At 38.8% G+C, this 23,334-nt stretch overlaps 1 protein-coding gene across 26 annotated transcripts in view; it reads right to left on the bottom strand.

The window, feature by feature from the left end:
* Positions 1-1,425: 1,425 nt before the first annotated feature.
* Positions 1,426-23,334, bottom strand: part of UBR5 (ubiquitin protein ligase E3 component n-recognin 5) — a 152,771-nt gene continuing 130,862 nt past the window's right edge. For 22 of the 26 annotated variants that reach the window (XM_075063148.1, XM_075063147.1, XM_075063145.1 and 19 more), the window contains 12 exons: positions 22,867-23,110; positions 20,696-20,807; positions 19,477-19,621; positions 19,040-19,170; positions 18,308-18,368; positions 13,728-13,903; positions 10,824-10,908; positions 8,993-9,148; positions 8,412-8,525; positions 6,399-6,543; positions 5,631-5,716; positions 1,426-4,586 (listed from right to left, as the gene is read on the bottom strand). In XM_075063148.1, coding sequence (XP_074919249.1) covers positions 4,374-4,586; positions 5,631-5,716; positions 6,399-6,543; positions 8,412-8,525; positions 8,993-9,148; positions 10,824-10,908; positions 13,728-13,903; positions 18,308-18,368; positions 19,040-19,170; positions 19,477-19,621; positions 20,696-20,807; positions 22,867-23,110 — 1,668 coding nt within the window. In that variant the 3' untranslated portion in view covers positions 1,426-4,373. The remainder of the gene's footprint in view (positions 4,587-5,630; positions 5,717-6,398; positions 6,544-8,411; positions 8,526-8,992; positions 9,149-10,823; positions 10,909-13,727; positions 13,904-18,307; positions 18,369-19,039; positions 19,171-19,476; positions 19,622-20,695; positions 20,808-22,866; positions 23,111-23,334) is intronic. The other 4 variants (XM_075063143.1, XM_032771323.2, XM_032771330.2 and 1 more) reach the window with 2 other exon arrangements.

Below are 23,334 nucleotides of genomic sequence, written 5' to 3' on the forward strand. Positions count from 1 at the left end.
AGAAACAGTGATCTAAACACATAAGGAATTCAGCATGTCTGAGTCATTTGTTCAGTGACAAAATTTGCAAGACAATTTCAACACAACAATAGGAAATTTAAACTAGGACAGGTAAGTTAAAAACAGTAGGGAAAATATGATACACCCAACAAGAGGGAGAATCCAGTGTTAAAAGATGTCTACTGTAGGAAATAGTTTGCAATGTAATTGGTGGCAACAAAAAAAGGCTGCTGCAATTTTGGGGTGCACAGAGACATTTCACAAATCAGGAATGTACTATCTTCTCTACACAGCTCAGTGCAGCTGCATCAGGCACCTGATTTCATTTCCATTATCCAGATGTCTCTGAGGGCCAACTAAAAACTTCATATGATCAGTTTAAGATATAAGACTGAAATTTGTTTATGAACATTTGGATTTGGGACAAATGTCAAACTGAAATTTGGATAACTGGGGATTTGACTATATTGCAGTCACTCCTGGGCAAACCACTAGTAGCAAGACAAACTGGAGGGAGTTCAGAGAAAAACAGCAACAATTTTAAGAGGTCTGGAAGGACTGATGAATGAGAAAAAAATTAAAAGTTAAATATACATAACTTGGTCAAGAGACAAAGGGAGGGAGAGAAATCCATGGAGAGCGTAAACAGAATGGAAAGGAGCCATTTAGGATAGTGGAAGGTGTATAATTATGATATACTACATTTTGGTTATGACATTACAAAAGGAAATTTTAGGTAGAATAGCAAGAAAAGCTTCCTGATTCTAGGATACATTATACTGTAGAATGGTATTCCAAGGGCTGTTACAAAAGATCCCATCAATAGATACCTAGAAGATGTACCTACCCCAGATAACAGTACAGCAATTATAGGGAGATGGACTGGATGACCTACATCATTTTTTTTTCCCATTTGAATTATAGAATTAAAGATGAAGGGCATTTTAACATTTTCTGCCCTCACTCATCTTTGGATGAGTAAATCAGAATACCCCATTAGTTTTGTATGTAGTCCATGCTTTTACAATGAAAAAACCCCTTACTTATTTTTGGAAGGGAAGAGCAAAGTCTCATGTCTATTTGAAATTACTAAAATTCTGCAAGAAATACGTTTTGCTTTTGCTTGCAAATTTTCTAGTCTATTACTCCTCTCTCCATGTTTAGATTTGATGAACAGAAATCTCACTTTCAATAGCAAAAAACAGTTGTCATTTCAAAGCCAAACTGAGATATTAAACCAGCTAAGTATGAAGAAAAACTCAGATCATTTTTTTTAAATCAAGAATCCCAGAACAGGGTTGCAACATGGAATTTAACTTAGGTGATGTGTATGATTACTTGAACATCAGTGACTACCATTAAAATCCAGAATTCGCCAGGTTAGCATGATGTGGTATATTGTTACAATAGGAATCAACTATTGACTTGTTGGCAAACATTGACATTTTATTGGGAGCTCCTGTACTACTTATAGAATTATCAACACTTGAGGAATTAGGCCATAAAACTGAAATATTACAAACTTTTCTCCTTTTCTTCTTTTATTTCTCTACCGCATCTTAAAAATAAACTAACAGAAGGGCTTAAGTCAAAGGGAAACAAGGTGTATGATTTTAATAAACATTTTTCTTATTAAAAACCTTGATATTGCTTAAATATACCATACAGAGAAAAGCTATTTTATAAAGCAACATACACATTTCAAGTCAATGATGGCAACATAAATATTTTGGCTAACCCCTCTGCTTATGTCATCAGAATGTCTTGGTTGTGTATATATGGTGAACTACTGTATAAGACTAGTTACCTGTGTAATTTCTGCCTAGCTATACAGTACAGGTTTTTAAAAAATGTTTATGCTATATACAGAAATATATATACATATAACATATATATTTATATGTTATACATACACATACATTTTTATACATATACACACACAATACATATATACACAATACTTTACACTTACATACGGCCTTTGATCAGAGGATCTTGGATGAGTTTTACATCATTAAGCCTCACAAAGCTTCTGTGAGGGAGGCAGCTTCTTTATTTTTATGGACTGTGAATCTGAGGCCTGATCTACACAGTCTTTGTACCAATGTGAACTATTTCAGTTAGGGCTGTGATTTTCTTTTTACTGAAGTATTTATATTGGTACAACACCTAGCGCGGACAGTTATACTGGTATAAAGGTGCCTTATACCTGTATAGTGTATTCCTCTTACCAGGAATAGCTATACTGGTATAAAGCACCTTTATACCAAATATATAACTGCACCCACATCAGGGAGGTTGTACAACTTTAACTACACACCACTCTAGTAAAAGCAATATAGCTCATGTTTAAGTCTTCGAGCTGAGGGTTTGTCTAAAATAACTTGCTGAAGGTCACAATGGCAGATCCAGGAATGGAATCCAAAATGCCAGACTCCCAGTCCCCATTACCTAACCACTTGAAACCTTTCCCCCTGCCTGTGAGGGCTGTTCTTGGGAATGCTATTATTATTTCATTAATACATGTGGAAATATTTCCACTGGTTTACTTGGTACATCAGCAGCTTAACTAAGCAAGTCTAGAAGAGTTAGCCTTATAAAACAGTCTTCAGAGTCAAAGTGGCACACATGGTGATCTGAGTTATGGTCCCAAGCCCTCCTCCATGCATGCAAGAGAGTTAGAGGTGCTACAGAAGCAGGATGCTGCATTTTTAGGTAGGGTGGAAAACGGAAGGAGTTTAGGTCACTTCTGGCCATCCACCTCTGTTTGGCACTCAAAGTGGCATTGACCAATTTTGGTGCAAAACCAGTTTTGCACCCCTCAGCAAGGAAAGGTCATTGCAATATGGAGTCACAGAATGCAGGGAAGAGTAGGAGAACAAAGTCATCAAAACCCATCATCAGCAGTCTAGTCTATTAAGTCTTAGTAAGCATCAGAATCTGATAGCAAGGGCAGCCAAAGTTGCTCCTCCTTTACTAATGATCTTCTAACATTTAAAATTTAAAGCATTAAGAATTTAATGACAAAAGTACTAGGCTACTTATATATTCAAAGACTACCCTTGTAAAACCAATAATCGCTTTATTAAAAAGTGGACATACATTAGGTCCCACTACAATGAATCTGCATTTATTTATTTATTCCATTATAATCAATTTTGATTATTGCGGAGAAACTTTCCTTTAAATTCTGCATTTTGGTGAAGAGAAGGGGTTGCGCCTGGCTTGCTCCATTCAGGATTCTCTGCTAACTGTAAAATGTGGGCTGAATTGCTTCCATTAATTTATTTGTTATATAGTGCAGATGCAGATCAATTTTTCAGTTAAGAAATTGAGATTTTTAAATGCACAACTGTGTCTGGTGTAGGCTGTTAAGCTAAAATATTCAGAGTTACATAAATAAAAACTATGGTGTCTTCAATATGACTTGGTATTTTGTCTATAATTTCTTTATTAAAAAACTGTAACAAGATACTTAAAAAAGGCTAGATACAAAAGTAGTTAAGCTGCTCACGAACATTAAAATTTTCCAAAATGTATCTTCAATAATCATGATCTTATAAACATTTTACAGTTACCAGAAAGTGCCCAGGCTGAGTTTACACAGCTGAGATACCGCAGTACAAGTGTCTAGTTAGAATTGGAAGTGGAACAATCTCCTGTCTGCTTACTGAAATAGGGATACAAAAATGTTGATTGTGAACTATGAAGTAATGTGCATTGGCCTCATCATATGTACAAAAAACCTCACTAAAAGGTACAGATTACATGCAATCTATTAGTGATGGGATCTAATGTGCCAGAGTTCAATGCAATCAGAACAGAAATTGCAATGAAAGTGGTTTCATAAGTAAAAGTGAATGATTCCAACTCTTAGATCTGAACTGTGAAGAACTTTTTACAAGTTCAATATACATGATACACAACTGCAGCCAACCACAAATTAAACACCATAAAAAAGGTTAAAATAAAACACAGAACATACTTAATTTTTTATTTTGAAATTCCCTACTCCCTCTATACAAGAACCTTTGCTGAAACACTTTTCACAAAGGCAGCAGTGAATTTTCTGAACATTTTACATATTTTCCCTCAGCAAAAAGATAAATCACAGTGTAAATTATATTGTTCTGCTGTCATCTTTGGCTGGGGTTAGGCCAAGAAGTTATTGACTAGCAAACTGTTACAGTCAAACATTGCTAGTGCTCCTTAGGCCTGTAGGTTACAAACTTAGTACAGGAATGTTTGCATTTAATCAATAAAGTACCACCAGGGGTATGACAGCATTAACTTCCATAAACTTTTATAGACAAATGGAAAAATCTACAAAACTTAGCTAGTAATATTACACAGCAATACACACTTTTTATACTCTACACAAAACCAAAATTCTTGGTCTTAATGGCGAGTAACAACTTCTGTTTCAGAATCTGTTTAGAGGAATAGAGTGGGACATAAAGGCGAGAAATGCAAGTGTTTGCTGTAGGAAGATGTTGGTCATCTGGTGGTCTTATTGTGATGGATGGCATGGGCTGGAATCCCTCCTCGCTAGCAGGCAATGATGGGCTTGATGTCCAAAAATAAACCTAAAAGAATAGAAAGTAGGCTGTAACTTTTGCTGGTCTAGAAATATTTAAACTGACTCCATGGTACGAACATTGGTATCACATACTGATCATTATTTTGACATGAGTAAAATGGGAAAGTCACAGGGCAATCATGGTGCTTGATCGTAAAACATTCCTTGTAGTGTAGAGACTCAGTGGCTGTGCACTATTACGACAATGTTATACTTCCAGTCATTTCCTCTCTTCTCTCAACTACAAAATATAACACCATATTTATCAAAGCAATTTATCAAAAGAAGCAACACTCTCCAAATATTAACCACATCTTGGTGCAGGAAGTTGGGATTTCCCGTCCTTTTGGGAAGAGGATAATGTCTGTGTATCAGAAACTTTTTTATATAATCAAATTAGCCATTTTATATCCATCAAATTACTATAAAATAAGCACTGATACCAAATGCATTAATTACAAGCAATGGAAGTTGCAGTACCAAGAGTTTACTTGAGAAGTATTAGAAGTGTGAAATATTCTCTTGCAGAGCACAGTGAATACTGAATTGCACCCTGAGTTCCCTTTGCCTAAACCAATCTGCTCTAGATTTTCCTCTTTTTACACCAGTCCTTGTTTTCTTCTTTGCAGAGTTCATTCAAAAATGAGACGGTTCACATCTCTGAGGTTATCAAAAGAGAACGTTTTAAAAAAGTGGGTGAATACAGTGCATAACAAGCAAACTTTTCCAATCCTCTATAAATGCAATTCAAACCTGATTTTCTGCCCACCTGTTACTCAGTGTGAAACCTCTCAAACAGGGACTGTAAATGTGCTTGAGAGTTCTGAGATATGGACATGGAAAAATACACCAAAATTTTCTTGTGAACAAAGCTAGATTTCATATTCAGTCTCAAGAGTTGAAAGCCTAGTGCACAAACTCCCAAGTACTACTGCTACTCTACCAGTGTAGAAAACTGTTCCATTAAAAAAAAAAAAATAAATACTGAAAAGCAATACTGATTGTTGAAAAACAGTCTTAAGCAGCCTTTTACAGGGGAAGGACAACTTACTAGATCTTGTCTTTCTGTCATACTCATCTTCTCAACTATGGACCAAAACCAACGCTTGAATTGCAAAAGCTTCTCAGCATTTTCTCCTATTTGAAACAGAATAATTAAATTAAATGTATTTGACAATGAACATTTAGAGCACGTTTTATACATGCCAGCAAGTAAAATACTTAGTGCCACTACCCCCTTCCCACAAAACCTGCACACCAGGAACAAGGACAATGCTATGTCAAACACTAATGCAAACACTTTTGAACGTAAGGACTAGACTTAAGAACACTGGTGTAAACAACTAATAAAATTAAGACACTGTATGATCTACTAACAAGCTGTATCTAAGTTTGTAACAGGTCAATGAAATATTTCTTTAAAATATTACACTACATCAATCATAACTCTAAATATATGGTCAGGCCAGGATTTGGCAGGAAAAAATAGCAACCCATAATTTGCTCTCCTTGCATTCTGATGGATTATTTATATAGTGATACTGAGGCTGTACCCTCAAAAGAGTTGTGTATTGTACTCTTCCATTTTGAGGGAAAGATTCTTAAGTGGCAAATAATAGGGTCTGGCACACTGAAAATCCTTTTAGCATATTATATTTTGAGCCATTCATTAAGGTCAATGAACAGAGCTGGTTTTAAGCTTAGAAAAAGTTGGATAGCAAGGATAATTTTTTCATCTCTACATAAAGGACAGACAGGTGAATAATACTACATTTCTAGCTGTACAACTCATTTCCTAAACAGACTACGTATTTCATACCTGACTCATCATTGAAAGAGGTAAAGCTGATCAGCATTTGCACATTTACTTCACCACAGCCGTTTACCAAAAGCCTGAAATCTTCTGCTGTCAAGTCTTCTAATGAGTTCTTTGGAAGCACATCCAGCAGACCTTTCCTCATTGCCTGAAAGAGTCACATGATTCACTCTACACTGACCACTTTTGCTACTGTTTAAGTGGATCTCTGAGAAGTTACATACAATGAAGTTCACGGCTCACAAATATCAGTTACTTTTCCTCTCTGCCGTTCACCTCTTCCATGTTCAATCTCAAACTGGTAAAAACATCTTTTTGAATGGAAGCTATATTGGGCCCACGGTCTAGGACTTGCAATATTCAGGCCCAGACCAGCAACAAGCATTGCTAGACTGAGGGAACCAAATGACAATTATTTTTAAGGGTGGCACCTTGCAAACCATTGGTAGTACAAACAAGTGCTCTCTCTCTCTGGAATTTGAACCTTTCAATATAGCCATTTTTTCCTATGCCCTAGTCAGTTACAATATATCCACAATTCTTTTTATTACCTTGCTGCCTGCTACACAAATTCCACTTCCTGGAATTATGATAGTGCTTTAAAAATCTGCCACCTTGAGAACCACTAGACCTAGAAACTAATGTTGTAGCTGTATCTCATTCGAAAGCCACTAAAATGAGAAAGGATATGGACAGCTTCCATATGAGAAAAGATTAAAAAGACTGGGATTGTTCATCTTAGAAAAGAGAGAACTAAGGAGAGGGGATATGATAGAGGTCTCTAATATCATGAATGGTGTGGACAAAGTCAATAGGGAAGTGTTATTTACCCTCTTCATGTAACACATGAATCAGAGGTCACGTCATGAAATTAATAGGCAGTCAATTTAAAAAACATATGGAAGTACTTCACATAATGCATAGTTAACCCATGACAGTCATTGCCAGGGGATTTTTAAGGTCAAAAGTATAACTAGGTTCAAAAACAATTAGATAATTTCACAGAGAACAGGTGTATCAATGGCTGTAAGCCAAGATGCTCAGGGGCACAACCCCGTGCTCTGGGTGTCCCTAAACCTCTGACTGCTAGAAGCCAGGACTGGATGACAGGGATGGATCACTTGATCACCTATTCTGTTCACTCCCTCTGAAGCATCTGGCACCAGACACTATTGGATAATAGGATATTGGGCTGGATGAAGCATTGTTGACCCACTAAGGCCATTATTATGTTCTTGAAATGAATATTCAGGAGATACTAACTGATAAATCATGTCAGAACTGCAATTTGGGGCACAGGAAGGTGGGGAGGCAAATGACAGTAAGGACAATTTAATTTCAAAGTCTAAAATCCCATGGCCTACAATGGTTGGAAACAGTTCAGCAGTCCAATAAATTGTCCTGATCACAAAGCAAATATCTAATCTTTTAGTTCAGAACAGGCTTCTAAAAACAAGACTAAGTTTTACTTTTAATATAATTTTTGACAGATTCTGGTCATGCTTCTTGTTAAAAAATTAACAATGGTAAGAATAAAAATTCTGCTATCACTCGCCACACTGATCTTGCACAGAGCAGGCATAAGGAGGCCAGAAGCTCCAGTGACTTTATGCTGTCAGAGTTTGGCTTGTTAAATCTCTGAGCTAAGAGGTTAAATAAATCTAGGCTGACAAAGAAATATAGAAAAATGGAAGACTGAATAGAATCCACATGTCTTTGAAGATAAGCATTTTCCCAGTATATGTTATATAAACTCAAGATATAAATCTTTTTTTTAATCTATATGTAAATGCTGAACTTTAACTAGTCGCTGAGCTAACTTTAGTTCTTCCTTTTAATGTACATCCTTCTGTCTATTCAAATAAGCTTTTAGGGTAATCAAGGTCTCCACATAATTAAGTTAACTATGTAATAAGAAACCAAGTTTAATACCCTTCAGAAGTTGGACAACGTGGAATGGAACACGGTATATGCAGAAATTGACAGTATCATTCCAGAACATTACAAACCACTTACATGTAGAGGTTGATCTGCTACTACCAACATTCTGTGTTCTGCATATTTCCGGACATATTCATAAACATTCTGAGGGGTGACTGGTATATTTACACCATTGGAGATAAGTTCAACCTATGATGAAGTAGCAAACGGAGAGAGGATTTAAAAACATACTTTAAAGCAGAAAAAAAGCAACAGTTAAAACAAGAGTATCATTTCTATTACTGTATGCAATAAATATATTGTGGTGCTACACAGCTTTTTCACTTTTAAAACAAGTTTTCAGTGGGTTACTGGTTTGGACTATTACCATGAACAGAAGTTTTATATTTAAAACCAGTCCTCGTGATGAGACCGATAATTGGGGTACTGCTGATTTCTCATTTAGATTATATTAAACAGCCCATAAAAGTACTAGAAGTTGAATATTCAAAAACATTTAAGTGATTTAGGAACACAAATCCCACAGACTTTCAATGGATCTGTGCGCTCCTGAACACTTACACAGTTTAGAAAATCTCACCCTAAATCTGTCTGGGGTTTGACACGCTAGGAACAAGTAACATTAAACTGTAAAGTCAAGTTCAGCTTGCACCTACCTGCCCTCCACCCTCCTCCTTGCACAGGTCTATTGCAAATGCTAAATCCATTGCTGCAAAAACAGCATCAGCATCCGTGCTCTGGGAGGCTAGGATAAGTTGCCGCAAGCTCTCATACATAACCGGATCAAAAAAAGCAAAGTCATGCCAGTTCACCTAAAATAAAGTTGATGTTTGATATGTAGCATTGTTTTTATAAATATATTCAACATAATGAGTTCTAAAACGGATATGTACACTAGCATAAGGCACCTATATAGCCATGTAATGAGACATTCACTCAAACACTTGGAAAGAATCACAAAAAAAGGTAATTTCCATTCTCATCCTGATTTTCTGCGGTGGAGGAACATAACACCAGATTGAAGTGCACTGGCAAAGCACAGAGAAGGTTGTAAAGCATTTGCCCACACTAAGAATGACTATAGATCTAGGCAACTGAACTCTTGGAATGTATCCTTTCCATAAATTAACATGGGTCAAAACAGACACTGGTGGATTTTTCAACAGGATTTGAAAATGGGGTCACATGTCATCACTCCTTTTCCTATCTCCACACTCCCTAAAACCCTGGAAGGAAATTCACCTGCGCCTTCACAGAAAGCAAGCTTCTTCCCAGCAGCTGTAAATTCCTTTAAGTGGAGGTTATTTGTGCCCAATAGTTGCCCTCCTCACCCTCAACAAGCAAATCTTTTGAGCAGATCCTTGCCTTTTTTGCCACGTTTTGGGGGCCTTTGCTCCATCGATTATCTGTCTTTCCATCTAAGACAGTACTTTGTGGTGCCCCTAAACCCAGCTACAGGGAATTTTGGTACTTCTCATTTTCCCATGTTGCCCACTCCTCTGCTGTCATCATGAGGGAGCCCTAGAAGGCTTTTACTCAGATAGTAGAGCAGGGAGAATGTCTTCTGTTTTGAAAAGTGGTTGGGGTGTTCTTGTGCATCCATAATCTCTTGCTCCTTTGTCACCATTCCCCTGCGCCATTTGTTAAAAATCACATCCATTTTGGACAAAGACTGGCTCTGATTTTTTTTTTTTTTTTTTTAAATCACCAAAATGAAGACCAGGGATAATGGAAAATTTTGTTCAGTTTGTTGCATCGGGCACCATATTTAGAGGTATACTGTCAAAAGATAATTGAAATGTGGTCTTCACCTAAAACAGTTAAAACATAGGCAATTGCTGGACTACATTTAAATTTTATGTCTACTCCTGAAGCAGAATTTGAAATCTGATTTGAGAGAATTCTCTCAATTGTTAAACAAAATGCCTTTTTGTAAATAGTAACAGAAAGAGCGAGAACTAATGCTACAGCACAGCTTCTTCAACTTCCTTCTTTTTTCTGCTCATGAAGATCAACCCTGTCCCATTTTAAATCTTTAATTAATATAGTCAGCTATAGATATAGAGAGAGAGCACATGTGCATATTATATTAACTGGAAACCCTCCTCAGTCAATTCCTTGGTATTCACTTGGCAAACTCAGTTTAATTGTAAGACAACAAAAAAAAAAATCACAACTGTTTTAATTAAATTTAGCACAACTCTACCTCGATATAACGTTGTCCTCGGGGGCCAAAAAAATCTTACCACGTTATAGGTGAAACTGCATTATATTGAACTTGCTTTGATCCACTGAAGTGCTCAGCCTCCACCCCCCAAGCACTGCTTTAACACATTATATCCAAATTCGTGTTATATCGGGTCAAGATGTATTGCCAAACAAAGACAATGTTAACATCAAAAGATATTTTAAAATAGATTTTTTTAAAAAAAAAAAAAGTAAGTCTTATGTACTTAAATGCAGTTCAGATGTCTGTGATCAACTTACTTTTCTACCAAGAAGAACTTTGATAACATGTCTGTTTAACGTGATGGGACATAGTTCATTCTGCAGTAAGCACAACCCTAGAATTCTGAGAACAAAAAAAAGAGTACTATTAGAAAATCACAAAAGGAAATTGTTTAAAGTAGTGGGATTCAAAAGTGTTTCATGAATATTTCAACAACAAAAAAATAATTAACTCTGGAAGCTAGCTTCAACCTGAATTCCAATTATAAAACCTCTTATTTAAAATTTCCCAATCCCTACATCCCCCAAAAGAAACCACTGTTTCTGAAATAGTGCATGCAGTACCTCGTCCCATGGGGAGAGTTTTTCTGGAAAGCTTGTTAAAAAATAAATAATTTGCTATTTTTCCTGAAAGAACAGTCACGGGTAAAGAAGGATCACTTCTTCAAAAATACCTGCTGCAACAGAACTCCACTCCTAGAGACTAAAAATCTCCATAGATATTACTATGAAAGAAAATATCTAAAAAGTAGCAATGCAAGAATATAAAAATGCTGTTAGTGGAAAGAAAACAATAAACCTATTTTATGTTGGACTCAGCAAAAATAGGGATAAAATAAGAGGGTTCCCAAAAATTAAAAAAAAACAAAAAAACAGGACAACTTAGGCAAAAACTATTTCTGCAAAAAGGCTGGTAAAATGAATTTTGATGGCTGCCTTCTGGCTGAGCAATTACACTTTGTAAAGGTGTGAAGAGAACTCTACATACCTGCCCTATAAATCCGTTCGGAAAATTATGAGTCTGGTTGTGTAAGTAAATATCAAATGACTGAATGAGCTTTGAAGCTATACATTCAGCTAGTTGTTACAATAAAAAACACAGGCAGACAAAACACTTAGACATGGTTCTTCTGAAATCAGGAGAATCTGTACTGGAGTGAAAACAATCAAGAAGTGACTGGATTTTTAAGGGTATCATTCTTCTCCAGGCATAAGCCTACAGACTTCCACAAATTCGCTCTAAAAAGCGCCTCAGCAGAGCAATCCCGCATGTTTTTCTCATGATCACCTACTTCACAGCCAGGTGCACTGAGTCCTTTAGTGCCAATGAGGTGCAAAAAAATGCACTGACTTATTCAACAGAGCAAACGCTGGTCACAAGCCTTGTTCTGAAGCACATGATCCCACAAAGGAACAGTGTGGTACAATGACAGATGTCAGAAGCAACCTTCTGTCACATACATTTTCAGTGGAGATGAAGCAACATGGTAGGAAGACAACACCAGGCTCCACAACATATTCAGAACTGAAAAGTTACCTTTACTGTTGGAAATGGTGTAACTGGAGAACTTCATCCTATCCTACAATACGTTCTTATTCTGCCCTCATCGATGTAGTACTGAGAATCTTCAAGCAGTGCATTAGGCAACACGACTAAATTTTGTCATATGTGATTTAGTCTCCTTCTCTCATCCATGCCCCAGGGGAGAAGTTGTGCAGTGTAGTGTGTATGTTAAACAAAACACTACTATGCATTTATGTCAGAGAAGACAAGGTGAAAGAAGAACATCTTGCATTTGGAGTGCAACTTGGTGAGGTTTGTGACAGCCCTTAATTTGTGACACAATTTATTCCACAGACAGACTAGTCACTGAGAAAGCATTGTCTCCTGCACAGACAAGCTTTATTCCTGTGGTAGAAAGTTCCACTGTGTCACAGAAGTCAAGTTGTTGACCGAGATCCTCATCCTGGAGCTTTAAGCAGTCTCTTTAAACGCCACTAAGCTCCTTGAAGGTAAGGACTGAGACCTTGAACTTTACTCAGCAGTCTCTGGAAAGCCAACATATAGAACAGAGGCCAGGTCTGATGGGCTCAGAGTAGCCAGCGTTGCTTAGGAATGCAGTGCAGGGTTCTGTACTAGCTGGGAGTTTCTCCAAAGACTGATGTCTTCACACTCAAGTACACTGCACTGCTATCATACAGACAGAAGGTGATACGGCATATATAAGAACACTTGACAACATGCCTTGAGAAGTCTAGGGAAGTGAAATGTCTTTGGAGCGAGTTCTACTTGATACACACCTTGTTTTCTTGGGAAAAGAATGCCTTGTTTTTCAAGTCAGTGCCCAACAACATGATTAGGGTCCTGGAGTCCATCTATACCTGAAGCTAGCAGGTTGTTTGTGGAAACACAGCTTGAGAGCCTATTTTGTAAGAGCTTGGGGGAAATATTGATAGTCATGATGTCCAGCAAGGATGGTCAACCGTTTATTTGAGGACTGTTTGCCTTTGAGACATTCTGGTCAGACCTTGCACTAGACTATGAAAACTGTGGCCGGGACAGGGTGGGGAGGGTGCAGGGGGGAGGAGAGGATCAGGAATGATTTCAGGGAAACTCACTTTTGAACTTCAGAGCCCATGGCAACATCTGGACACAGACATTAAAGCCAAGACAGTTACTGTCTGTTCTGCTGGCTGTGCATGGGCAACTCAGACATAACGTGGATGGTACTGGGGCACTTTAAGATCCTGCTTCTCTGACATACTTGCAAAATAAAAAGGCGGCAGGGAAAGCAAAAGCACAAAGACACAAGTTTTAGCTTACAAAATCAGTAAAATAGTTCCCTTTGACAGAAAGTTTCCCTATTCAGGGACCAGTGAGTCATGGGACCGGAAATGCCAATGATGCAATAAATCCGATGCTAACATTTTATCTTCTCTCTCTCACACACACGTACATTGAGGGGTACTAGTGCAAATTTTAACAAAAATTTAAGATTTCTCTCAAGACTAATAGACTGAGTTGTTCAAGTTCCCCCACATGATTTCAAACCCAAGATGAGTGAACTGTAGTACAGCTTTTATCTTTGGAGAAATATAAGCTAGCAAAATATCTGAAATGCCAAGAGAACACAAGATTAGCAAATGTGCTTAATATAGTACCTGCCAATGTTTCTGAAACAATTCAACCTTGCCTCTGTGTTTTTGCCAGGCCTTGGCGTATAAAAACCTCGTTTCCCAGGTTGGTAGAATAGTGGTGCATTATCATCACCATCATCTGTATCATCTAATTCCATGTCCACCACACTGCGACTGGAGCCATGTCGCTTTCTATTTTCCTAGTACAAAAGATTAAGAAGCTAATTTAGAATCTCAGTTAAAAATCAAACATCTATCCTAATTTTGTTTCCCATTGAATACTGAAACCTGCTCACTATAGGACCAAAAAGATTTTTGAGTCTCACCATTTCAAAACACTGGTAATATTTGGCAATGGTGGATTTTTAAATAATTGAGCATTTACTTCATTATTTTGAAAAACAACAAATCAAAGAAGCAGATCCTTTCAGCAAAGAATCAGTAAAAAACACCCTTCATTTTATTAGGGCTGTTGATTAATTGCAGTTAACTCACACGATTAACTCAGAAAAATTAATCACCATTAATCGCACTGTTAAATAATAGAATACCAATTGAAATTTATTAAATATTTCAGTTTTTCTACATTTTCAAAAATACTGATTTCTATTAAACAGACTACAAAGTGTACAGTGCTCACTTTATATTATTTTTATTACAAATATTTGCACTTCTAAAATGATAAAAAATAGTATTTTTCAATTCATCTCATACAAATACTGTGGTACAATCTCTTTATCATGAAAGTTTAACTTACAAATGTAGATTTTTTGTTACATAACTGCACTCAAAACCAAAACAACTTAAAACTTTAGAGCCTACAAGTCCACTCAGTCCTACTACTTATTCAGCCAATTGCTAAGGCAAACAAGTTTGTTTACATTTATGGGAGATGCTGCTGCTTGCTTCTTATTTACAGTGTCACCTGAAAGTGAGAACAGGTGTTCACATGGCACTTTTGTAACCGGCATTGCAAAATATTTACTTGCCAGATATGCTAAACATTCATATGCCCCTTCATGCTTCGGCCACCATTCCAGCGGACATGCTTCCATGCTGATGATGCACATTAAAAACTAATGCATTAATTACAATTCTCCCCCAAGGAGTTCAGTCACAAATGTATGTCCCCTGCTCTGTTTTACCCACATTCTGCCATATATTTCATGTTACAACAGGCTCCGAAGATGACCCAGCACATGTTCATTTTAAGAACACTTTCACAGCAGATTTGACAAAACGAAAAGGTGGTACCAATGTGAGATTTTTAAAAATAGCTACAGGATTCAACTCAAGGTTTAAGAATCCGAAATGTTGTCTAAAATCTGAGAGGAACAAGGTGTGGAGCATGCTTTCAGAAGTCTTAAAAGAGCAACACTATGATCAGAAACTACAGAACCCAAACCACCAAAAAAGAAAATCAACCTTCTGCTGGTGGCATCTGACTCAGATGATGAAAATGAACACGCATCGGTTTGCTCTGTTTTGGACTGTTATTGAGCAGAACCAGTCATCAGCATGGATGCATGTCCTCTGGAATGGTGGTTGAAGCATGAATCTTTAGCGGATCTGGCACATAAATATCTTGTGACGCTGGATAAAACAGTGCCATACAAAAACCTGTTCTCACTTTCAGGTGACACTGTAAACAAGTGGGCAGCATTATCTCCTGCAAATTGTAACCCAAACTTGTTGAGCGACTGGCTGAAGTACAACTGAGTGGACTTGTAGGTTTTACATTGTTTTATTTTTGAATGCAGTTGTTTTTGGGTACATAATTCTACATTTGTAAGTTCAACTTTCATGCACAGACAATCTAGGAAGTTTTTGGAAAGTGTAGGGGACAATTTCCTGATGCAAGTGCTAGAGCTAGAGCTCTTCTTGACCTGCTGCTCACAAAGAGGGAAGAATTAATAGGGGAAGCAAAAGTGGATGGGAACCTGGGAAGCAGTGACTATGAGATGGTCGAGTTCAGGATCCTGACACAAGGAAGAAAGGAGAGAAGCAGAATACGGACCCTGGACTTTAGAAAAGGCAGACACTGCTCCTCAGGGAACTGAGGCAGATCACCTGGGAGAATACCATGAGGGGGAAAGGAGTCCAGGAGAGCTGCTGATTATTTTATAAGACTTCTTTATTGAGGGTGCAGCACAAACCACCCCGATGTGGGTAGAAAGAATATTAAGCTATGGCAGGTGACCGCTTGGCTTAAACAGTGAATCTTCTTGCTGATGCGTTAACATCAAAAAAGAAGCTTTACAAGAAGTGTGAAGACATAACAAATGACCCAGGAGGAGTATAAAAATATGCTAGGCATGCAGGAGTGAAATCAGGAAAGCGCCAAATCAACACTTGGATTCAGCTGTAAGGATGTTAGAGTAACAAGAAGGGTTTTCTTTCAGGGTATGTTAGCAACAAGAAAGAAGGTAAAGAAAGTATAGCCTTACTGAGATGAGGAGAGAAACCTTGTGACAGAGATGTGGAAAAAGCTAATGTACTCAATGTTCTTTTTGCCTCTGTCTTCTCGACAAGGTCAGCTCCCAGACCTCGCACGGGCACCACAGTTTGGGGAGGAGGTGACCAGTCCTCTGTGGAGAAGAAGCAGTTCAGGACTATTTAGAACGACTGACGGAGCCAAGTCAATGGGGCCAGATGACTGCATCCAAGGTGCTAAAGGAGTTAGCGGATGTGATTGCAGAGCATTGGCCATTCTCTGAAAACTCATGGCAGCAGGGGAGTCCCGATGACTGAAAAAAAGACTAATGTAGTGCCCATCTTTAAACAAAGGGAAGGAGGAGGATCTGGGGAACTACGGCAGTCAGCTCACCTCAGTCCCTGAAAAATCAATGGACATGTCCTCAAGGAATCAATTCTGATGCACTTAGAAGGAGAGGCAAATGATCAGAACAGTCAGCATGGATTGACCAAGGGCATCATGCCTGACTAACCTAATTGCCTTCTATGATTAACTGGCTGTGGGATGAGGGAAAGCACTGGATATGTATTCCTTGACTTTAGCAAGCTGTTTGATACGGTCGTCCCACAGTATCTTGCCAGCAAGTTAAGAATTTATGGCTATGAATGGACTATAACATGGATAGAAGCTCGCTAGATCGCGGTCTCAACGGTAGCATCACATGGCTCCATGTCATGTTGGCAGTGGTATCCAAGCCAGATTCTTCAAGATCAGCCTGGGGACGGTTTGTTCAATATTCAGTAATGATCTGAGATGGTGTAGAACTGCACCCTCACGCAAGGTTTGAGACTAAACTGGGAGGAGCGGAGAAACGCTGAGGCAGGTAAGGGATAGATACAGAGGGACCTAGACAAATTAGAGGACTGGGCCAAAAGAAATCTGATGGGTTCAACAAGGACAAGTGGAGAACCTGTAATTAGGAAGAAGAATCCCAATTCCTGTTACAGACTAGGACCAAGTGGTAGGCAGCACTTCTGGCAGAAGAAAGCCTAGGGGTTACAGTGATGAGAGCTGGATATGAGTCAACAGTGTGCCCTTAGTTGCCAAGGAAGGCTAGCGGCATTTTGGGCTGTATAAGTAGGGGCTACGGCCAGCAGATCGAGGGACGTGATATTCCCTCTATTCGACATGGTGAGGTCTCATCTGGAGTCCTGTGTTCAGCTTTTGGGGCCCTTGCTGCCAAGAAGATGTGGGAAAAACTGGAAAAAGTCGCTGGAGGGCACAAAATTATTAGCGGGGCGTGGAGCACATGACTTATGAGGAGGGGCTGAGGGAACAGGGATTGTTTAGTCTGCACAAGGGAAGACTGAGGGGGGATTTGATAGCTGCTTTCAACTACCTGAAAGGGGGTTCCAAAAAAGGAAGGATCTAGACTATTCTCACTGGTACTAGATGACAGAACAAGGAGTAATGGTCTCAAGTTGCAGTGGGGGAAGTTTAGGTTGGATATTAGGAAAAACTTTTTCTCTAGGCGGGAGGTGAAGCACTGGAATGGGTTATCTAGGGAGGTGGTGGAATGTCCTTCATTAGAGGTTTTTAAGGTCAGGTTTGACAAAGCCCTGGCCTGAATGATTTAGTTGGGGATTGTTCCTGCTTTGATCAAGGAGTTGGACTAGATGACCTTCTGAGGTCCCTTCCAACCCTGATATTCTATGATTTATGATAAAGAGATGCACTACAGTACTTGTATTAGGTGAACTGAAAAATACTATTTCTTTTGTTTTTTTACAGTGCAAACATTTGCAATCAAAAATATAAAATGAGCACTATACACTTTGTATTCTATGTTGTAACTGAAATCAGTATTTGAAAATGTAGAAAACATCCAAAAATGTTTAAATAAATGGTATTCTATTAATCTTTTTGCACAATTAATCGCAATTGATTTTAATTAATTAATTTTTAAAATTGCTTTACAGCCCTACATTTTATGTGATAAGAGACGATAACTAACTGAGGCAAAATAGCAGGTCATTTACAGGTTGTTACATTACATTTATTTTAAAAAAAACATACATCTTTTTATGGCAAGTCAATATGTATAAACATACATCTTTTTATGGCAAGTCAATGGATCTAAAATTTCCTTCAGTTCACACATGAACCCTATGCAAAACAGATCCCTTACCTGTACCTTATCTGAGGAGTCTAGCAACCCAAGATCCAGGATACTGTCAGCTCCATTTTCCCTGGGGAGAAGAGGCAAGCCAAAATTTAATTTACCATCATCAATTAATAGTCACATTCTGAGCTGGAATTAGAAGAGTTACATTTTTTTAAATGAAAAAAGTCAAAATAATAAAACTAGATACAATTCTGAAAACAGAATTTAGTAAGGAAACATTTGAAAGGAACAAGACTGCCAATTCTTTATTATGCATGTATACAGCTGAGTTTCCTCAACTAATCTCTACAGCCGTACAGGAGGAACATTGTAAGCCATTGTAACCAGGTTGTGAAAAGAAACCGTGTGAAGTGCAGTTTCTTGCCAATTTGGTTTTAAAGCAAAACACAAACAAGAATACCATATTATTATTTATATTACAGTGGGACCTAGATGCATAACCAAGATAATGGTCCCACTGTGCTAGGCACTGTACATACACAATGTAAGAAGTAGCCCTTGCCTCAAAGAGTTTATCATCTAAGAAGACAAGGTAGACTTTGTGGGGAAAAGGAAGTACTTTCTTATTTTCCAAATGGGAAACTGAGGGTACTAATATCAGGTGACCTGCTCAAGGCAAACAGGACATCTGTAACAGAGCAGGGAACCAAACCCAGATCTGCTGGGTCCTAGATCACTGTCTTAACCACAAGACCAGCCTTCCTTTTTTATCTGAATCTTTATTTAATTCTTTACCTTCCATGTGCAATAATGAGTTCCATAGCCTCATCAACTCTTGCTCTAAGGGAATCTTCGCTTGCTAGTAATAGAAGCAGCTGAGCAGGGGACAACTCCAGTAGCATACCTGTGATTTTGCTTGCAAATGCCTGGAAATAGGAGTTCAAGATCTTACTGTCCCATCATTCCTTCAGTGCACTCACTTTCAAATATGGTTTTATGAAAAATCTTAATATCTTAATACACCCAACATTTTTAAAACAAATTTGTGAGTCAAATGACAAGTTGTAGAAATACAAAACTAGAGAAAGCCACAAACCAGATAGAAAAAAATACCCTTATAGAATTCAATTAAGTCATGGATTTCACAACCAAAAGATAAAGAAATCTGGAGTGAAAGATACCCATAGCAACAAAAACAATAGACTTAAATGTACTGCACAGATTGGTCTTACTGGTTGCATTGCTTGTACACGAGGGTAAAGCCTTTCGCCAAGGGCCTGTCGATGTGCTGGAAGAGGATCAGGATCATCACTAGGATTCCCTTCTGAGGCTGGTCTAAAGGGCCTTGTGTCAATGGAAAGCTGTCTTCTAAAGTCCCTTTAAAAATGACAGTTTACATCCCTCTTGGTTCATATTTTGTGAAACTTGATAAGACTATGTTAGTTGCAAAGGAAACTTACAAAGTTCTAGGATCATAATATTTATGTACAGACAAAATAGTACAGACCAGTCTGTACAATTGTAATATTCCATGTAGATAGTTGGATATAAAGGTCTGCAAAGGGAACAGAGTTGAACTCTGTCAGTCTTTTGGGGAAACAGGGTGGACAACTCACCAAGTAACAATGGTGTTATTTGTAATGCATTTCTTGTCTTAGCAACTGCAATGACAGGAGTGATTTGTGAGATGAGGTTGAACAGCAGTCTAGTGATGCTGAAATGGGCTTATTCATTAGCGCATGTATTTATATAACAAATCTCAAAAAAGAATATGGAAGTTAGTCAAAATAAGTGCTTGACTGTCTTGAAAGAGAGAAGCGTAGTATCCTTTCAGTTTAAAGAAAGAAGAGTCCAAATTTTAGAATAGACATTCATCTATTTCAGTGGTTCTCAAACTTATTTGATCAGCCCCCCCAAATACATATACCACCACCAGGCTCTGAAGGCAAAGCAGAGAGCAGCAGTTGCTGGCTGGGCGTCCAGTTCTGAAGGCAGTGCCATGCCAGAAGCAGCACACAAGAATGGCAATGTGAAAACTGATATTTGTCAATATCATTTTTCACAGCAGGCTTAGCACCCCATTGCCACTCTTACTTCTGTGCTGCTGCTCCCACCCCAAAGTGAGGGATGTGGGGGGAGACAGAGCCTGAGCCTGGGCTGCCTACCCATGAGGGATGGGAGGTTGCGGGGGGGAAGCCCAGGTGGCAGGGCTTGGGCTGTCAGCTCTGGGACAGCAGGACTCCAGCTGTGCCCTTTATCCCTGCCTTCTGGGTGTGCACAGCCCTTCTGCATGAGGCCCAAGTGCCTGGGGCTGAAAGCCAGAGCTCTGTTCAAAAAACAAAACCACACAGCTCACACGTCGCTTGGGAGGTCTGCCCCGTAGTTGGAGAATCGCTGACCTATTTCATAAAATACTTGTTACCAGGACATAATTACAGATAAATCACATACCTATCCCTGTCTCTTCGAGAACCAGCTCGTAAGCCACTACTCCTCCTCATTTCCCTTTCTCGCTCCCTCTCCCGATCTCTCTCCCCTCTATTTCGCAATCTCTGCATCAGACCTGAAAAGGAAAAAAACGTTTTAAACTTCTCATACTTATACAATGCATTGTACTCCAAGCTCTTTATTCCATAGCTTGTGCAGGAAAGGAGCACAGTTTTAGTGGACTGGATGGCTTAGCAGATCACAATGGGATTCAAACTTCAATCTAGCTAATAGTTTATTTTACAACTTTTGAAGTCTTATGCCAGGTATACCATTTCAAATACTAAGGATGTGTTTTCTGTATCACAGACTAGGTGATTAACCTGTTTCAAATGGTGGCTTCCTGTTAAAGGGCTAATCCCTATTATATGTATTCCAAGGCCTGGTCTACACTACAGCCTTAGGTCGATGTAAGCTGCCTTAAGTCGACCTAATTATGTCCGTGAACACACTACAGCGTTGCTCCCACCAATGTAAGTACCTTGCTACACCAACATAACTCCACCTCCATGAGGGCTTATGTTGGTGTAGTTAAGGCGACGCAGTGTCCCTGTAGACTCTGTGTTGTTACATCTATTGGCAGTCATTCTTGTAAATTTACAAGAAAGCTGACTCCACAGTTGGGCTGCTGCCTGGTCTCTGATCCAAACTGGGCTGCCGCCCAGGCTCCCCATTCCTGGCGGTGAGTTGAGGGGGATGGGGCAGCCAGGTTTCCCACAGGAAGCTAGACACAGAGCTGAGAGCCCTGGCTCTCAGTCCCCCACACTGCCACTCTTAAGTCAGGGGAAGCACTCCTGGTGAGGACGCACATAGACAGAAGAACGTCAGCATGGACATGAACGCCCCTCAATAATTACTACAGTGCCTGAAAGTTAACTTAACATAGGTTGATTTAAGTTTGAAGTGTAGATATGCCCAGAGAGACTTTAAAATACTGGGGTTAGGCAGAAACAGCAGTTATGGAGATTGGATTTGTGTACAGAGTCAGAGGAGGTGATATTTCATTCAGAGCAGCTGGATGTTTCTGCTAAAGCGATCAATGAATTTTTGACATGGACTTTACAATGTTATTAGGAATCAGTTAACACATAACTAAGATAAACAAAGAAAGTTTGTAAGTTCATATCAAACGTAGAACTCTACACAAACTCCAACTAAAATTATCTGAGCAGAGGTTCTAAGAGGGACTGTGGGGAAACAGAGCCATTCTTATCATAGAATCATAGGACTGGAAGGGACCTTGAGAGGTCATCTAGTCTAGTCCCCTGCACTCATGTCAGTACTAAGTATTCTAGTTCTATTATCCTGGCCCCCAAATAGTGTGTAGGTAAGGAACAGCTGTACAGTGACTCCAATGACAGTACTATTAAGTCTACAGACTTTGCTGGTAGAGGATTAGTCACTCTCACAGGGATGTTCTCCAGTCCTCTGCGCTGCTCCAGTCACACCAAACTATCCAAGTACAGTTGCTATGCAACCTGCTCCCACCACAGTGGCTCCATTACATTTAGGATCTTTTACCTCAGCTATGTCGGTAAGCATGCAGCTCCTAGAGTTATTTTAGTCTTCCTAAAGACTCAGCATTCCACCAAGTTCAGCATCTCTAGGAAATTGCAAGAACGAGATATTCCCCTTCCCGCCATGAAAAATTTAGTTTCTGCAGAAACTGAACTTAAATTTCTACAAGAGAAGTGCTGGTATAGCATACCACTTCATCCCTGAGATATGAGTGAAGTGGGACTAGATGGAATGGTCATGGGCTATAAAGCCTTCCACATTTCAGTTGTCTGTTCATAACCATATTGGCAATGTGCAAATATAGTAGATACTCATGGCTAATTTATATTCTAAGAGAAGTAAGTTCACGGTTTTGATCTGGTTCTAAGTGGACAAATAAATACTAAATCAGTATCCCATTTTGGCCAAGTATCCTTTCAGGCTGGAGGAAGTTCCTTCAGGTCAAGGCTGAAGCACATTTTCAGGGAATCGAGGGGAGAAGTTATAGCCACTAGTTATTTCTGGTTTTTCTAATGTATATTGAACTTTTAGCAAACAGAGTTAATATTCCAAAGTGAAAAGCGTGTCCAAAGTTATGATTAATGGTAGCCATGGAATACCTTCTCTATGGTACTTACTTGTATGGGTACCCTTGTTGGCATTCTGGATGCAGTCTAGGTTTGGCAGTTTTTCATTTGATAGAAAAGCCTGTGCAATAGCAGTATAAAAACTTCGTGCGACACCACTCCCTTCTCCTGGCTCATCCTTAAATGTAACTTTTACTCTGTGCACAGCCATTGGAGTTGTAGCACATCTGCGACCAAAATGATTGTTGAGCTGCCTCATCGTCTGCTGAATCAGAAGATCTCTATCTCGATCAACCTAGCAAATACATAGGCTAAATTAAGGCTTACCCTTCTGTAATGACTGCCATAGCAAAAGAACAAATATTAATTTCAGCTTTAAACGTTATTTCAAGAGGATTTTTAGTATTTCAGAATAAAAGTTCCCATGAAATACTGTGATTGAAAGGAGTTACCAGAAGGAGGAATCCATAACACTACACAGTAATTGCAACTCAGCACTATTCAGTGCACCGGAGTCCC

This window comes from Chelonoidis abingdonii, chromosome 2 (assembly GCF_003597395.2).
Source record: "Chelonoidis abingdonii isolate Lonesome George chromosome 2, CheloAbing_2.0, whole genome shotgun sequence".
Taxonomy (NCBI): domain Eukaryota; kingdom Metazoa; phylum Chordata; order Testudines; family Testudinidae; genus Chelonoidis; species Chelonoidis abingdonii.